Source organism: Lepidothrix coronata, unplaced genomic scaffold (assembly GCF_001604755.1).
Source record: "Lepidothrix coronata isolate B3197 unplaced genomic scaffold, Lepidothrix_coronata-1.0 Scaffold1793, whole genome shotgun sequence".
Classification (NCBI taxonomy): Eukaryota; Metazoa; Chordata; class Aves; order Passeriformes; family Pipridae; genus Lepidothrix; species Lepidothrix coronata.
Window position 1 is genome coordinate 1 of NW_016691973.1, and position 3,475 is coordinate 3,475.

General features: G+C 50.1%; 1 protein-coding gene across 1 annotated transcript; it reads left to right on the forward strand.

Annotated features, from left to right (window-relative positions):
* Window positions 1–243: 243 nt before the first annotated feature.
* Window positions 244–3,345, forward strand: LOC108510644 (WD repeat-containing protein 61-like). Its single transcript, XM_017840305.1, has 5 exons — window positions 244–329; window positions 422–449; window positions 745–850; window positions 1,894–2,066; window positions 3,119–3,345. Exons 1-5 carry the CDS (start codon window positions 318–320, stop codon window positions 3,328–3,330), a joined length of 531 nt encoding a protein of 176 aa, XP_017695794.1. The 5' UTR covers window positions 244–317; the 3' UTR covers window positions 3,331–3,345.
* The last annotated feature ends 130 nt before the right edge of the window (window positions 3,346–3,475 follow it).

The window sequence follows — 3,475 nt, forward strand, 5'->3', positions numbered from 1 at the left end:
CTCAGCCCCGCTGTCCCTGAGGGCTCTGACGGATCGAGGGGCTCAGCCCCGCTGTCCGTGACGGCTCTGATGGATCGAGGGGCTCAGCCCCGCTGTCCCTGAGGGCTCTGTGGGACGCGGGGCCGCTCCTGCCGGGCTGTGGCCGCATGGGGCGGGGGAGCCTCCCCGCCACAAGGCGGCGCTAGAGAGCGGCGCGGCGCTAGGCAGAGGCACTCTCGCCGCGCTCTCTGTGGTAGTGACGTCATCGCGGCGCGACGGCGGCAGGCGCTGTGCGCGGCTGCTCCCAGGCCGCTCCCGCCGGGATCGCTCCCACAGAAATGACCACTCAGGTAAATAAACACACCGCCTCAGCTCCACCGACCTTTGGCTTGGCTGTTTGTAGGCTGCTCATGTGTAATATTAGTTATTTTTTTCTTTCTAGTACGGTATTCTCTTCAAGCAAGAGCAAGGTGAGCGAACGCTGGCGGGTTGGGCACTGTTGGTGTTCTGGGGCGATTAAAGTTGGTAATGGCAGGTGTAGGTGTGAGGAGAGCTGGTCGTGGCTATATAATGGATAGATCTGAGTTGCCGTGCTGTTTGTTCAGCGGTGCCTTGGGTCACACAACAACGAAAAGTGGGCTCTGGGAGAGGAGGGCCACTGCCAGCACTGCGCTCAGCCATTGCAGCGCTCACCAGCGCCGCTTGTTGTCTCCTGTCAGCAGAAACCACTGAATCTTTCATTTCTGTGCTTGTCTCCCCTCTCAGCCCACGATGATGCCATTTGGTCGGTGGCCTGGGGGAAAAATAAAAATGATGGTTCTGAAACGGTGATCTCTGGTTCTCTGGATGACCTGGTGAAGGTCTGGAAGTGGTGAGTGCTCCATGTTTTAACTAGTTTTAGGCCTTGGAAGTAGTCAGTGTGGAGATGCAGCAGTTTTGGACTTCCACAGTGCACAGGGATTGAGAAGTCATGCCAGGGAAGGGGTGGCCTGGCACACAGAGCTGTTCCCTTGGGCAGGAGAACTTCACTGGTGGGGGGGCTTCCTCTTGGAGGGGGGCATTCTGGTGGGCTCTGATTGCCACAGAATGGGAACCCCTTTGGAAATGCACATCAGACTTTACATGTTGTCTGCCAGACAACACCTGATTTGTTTCTAAACCAAGGAATGAGAAATGCAGCCTCTGATGAGACAGTTTGGAGATGTGTCCTGTGAAAGGAATAATGGGAAGTGAGTGAAAGAGGAAATGACAGCTTGCTTTTTTATTAAAAGGTAAATAAACCCTGATAACCCTCATGGAGGTGCTTTTGCAAAGAAGTTGTTCTGTCTCTTGGGCCAAGCAGTGTGAAGTGTGAGCTCCACTTCAGGGACATGGGGAGCTTGGGTATGGTTATAACCATGTCCTGCTGTGCTGACAGAGGAGCTTTGGCTCTGTGGGCACCCACAGCCTGCTGTGGGATGGACATTTTTGGGTGGTTCCCAAACTGAGGGTGAAGTGCCTGCTCTGCAGGAATGTGGTCAGTGATTGATTGGTGAGTTCTTTGAGTGCAGAGAGTTTGTGCATCACTCTCTTCCCATTCCATAGAATCACAGAATCTCAGAATCAGCTGGGTTGGAAGGGACCTCCGAGATCATCAAGTCCAACCCTTGATCCAACCCCGCTGTGGTTCCCAGCCCATGGCACTGATGCCACATCCAGTCTTATCTTAAAAACCTCCAAGGATGGAGAATCCACCCCCTCCCTGGGCAGCCCATTCCAGTGTCTGATTACCCTCTCTGGAAAGAAATTCTTCCATGGGTGGCCTTGGATCCCCCTTGAGTTAAACTGGAGGAACGTGGGTGGTGTGTTTGCTTTGGGGATCATCCAGCACCCCCAGCTGTTCATAACTGGGCTTCCCTTCCCCTTGCCCCCCAGGAACGACGAGAAGCTGGACCTGCAGTGGACGCTGGAGGGGCACCAGCTGGGGGTGGTGTCGGTGGACATCAGCCACACGGGCACCATCGCGGCCTCCAGCTCCCTGGACGCCCACATCCGCCTCTGGGACCTGGACACGGGCAAGCAGGTCAAATCCATCGACGCCGGGCCCGGTGAGTGCCAGGGCTCAGCTGCTCCTGCTGCCAGGGCTGCCCAGGGCAGGGCTGGCTGTGTGAGGGCACCGCTCGGGCTGTTTTAGCCTTCGCCTGCAGAACTCGCCGTGGTTCGCTGAGCTCAGCACGAAGCGGTGCCAGGCAGTCGTACACTCATTTTTGTGCTTTCTCAGACAGGGGGGGAAAGGCTTTTTGCTGTGTGCCCCAAAGCAGGAGGGAAAGCAGCTTGCACTTACAGAGGCGTTGACAAAAATATCCTCGATCAAAGAAATAAGTCAAGTGCTTATTCAGATTAATTTACAAAGAAACTTCTGCACTGAATTTGAGCTCTGTGTGTGGTGCTTGTTTATGCAGCACATCCAGCCCTGAGCGAGCAACTCAGAGCATTTATCAATGTTAACAATGGTAATGTCCTCCAGGCTGCAATTCAGGGCCTAAGATCTTATTCCAAGTATTTCATTAGTGCACTGGCAATCACTAATTGTTCTTGAATTAGTCTGTTAGGTAATGAGTAATTCAAGAGCAACCTTGCAGTGTTTTAGGTAATTAATATTAAACTTATAGAAAAACACCTGTGAATTACATTGTGCCAGATAAATACATTGCACTGCTATAAAAAATGCTGGGTTTTTACCTTCAGTTGTGGGAATGTTGCTCTGTGTTATGTTTGTGTATCTGCACCTTCTGTGCTTTGCTGGATAACCAATGTTGCTTTCTTTCACTAGTTTTATAATTTTTTTTGTACTAGGGGAAAAGTAGGAATTTAGACTTAACTGAGGCAGTCTTAAGTTCTCAATTTATTGTTCCAGGAGGGTCTAATAAGATCAGGGTCTTACTATAAAATGTAATCTTTAACTAAACATAAATAAATGGCTCGAGCTGTGCTCCATTAATTACACAGAAGGGGTAACTTGTATGAGTAGAGTTGAGTGTATTAAGAGTAGGTAGAGGGTTAAATATCTAAACAGATGCACACAGAGCTGACAGTGTTGAATAAGAACTAGAAACAGGAGCCAGGGATCCAGCTAACTCATTTTTTCTTTTTGACACAGTTGATGCTTGGTCCCTGGCTTTTTCACCTGACTCCCAGTACCTGGCCACAGGAAGTCATGTGGGGAAAGTAAATATTTTTGGTGTTGAAACTGGAAAGAAAGAATATTCCCTGGACACCAGAGGGAAGTTCATCCTTAGCATTGCCTATGTAAGAAGCACAACTGATAATTTCTCATGTGAAATTGCTGTCACAGTGATGTGTTGTAAATAGATATTTTTGTTTCCATCTGTCAGTTTATCTCTACGTAACACTAAATGAATGACAGCCATACCGTGGTAGTTCCAAGCACAAATTGTGTGACATTCACCCCCCCCCTGCATATATGGGAAATACACTTTGATCTTGCTTATACACC

Coding starts and splice junctions, on each gene's coding strand:
- LOC108510644 (XM_017840305.1), top strand. Junction 450..744: donor TCTCTTCAAGCAAGAGCAAG/GTGAGCGAACGC, acceptor CTCCCCTCTCAG/CCCACGATGATGCCATTTGG. Junction 851..1,893: donor CTGGTGAAGGTCTGGAAGTG/GTGAGTGCTCCA, acceptor CTTGCCCCCCAG/GAACGACGAGAAGCTGGACC.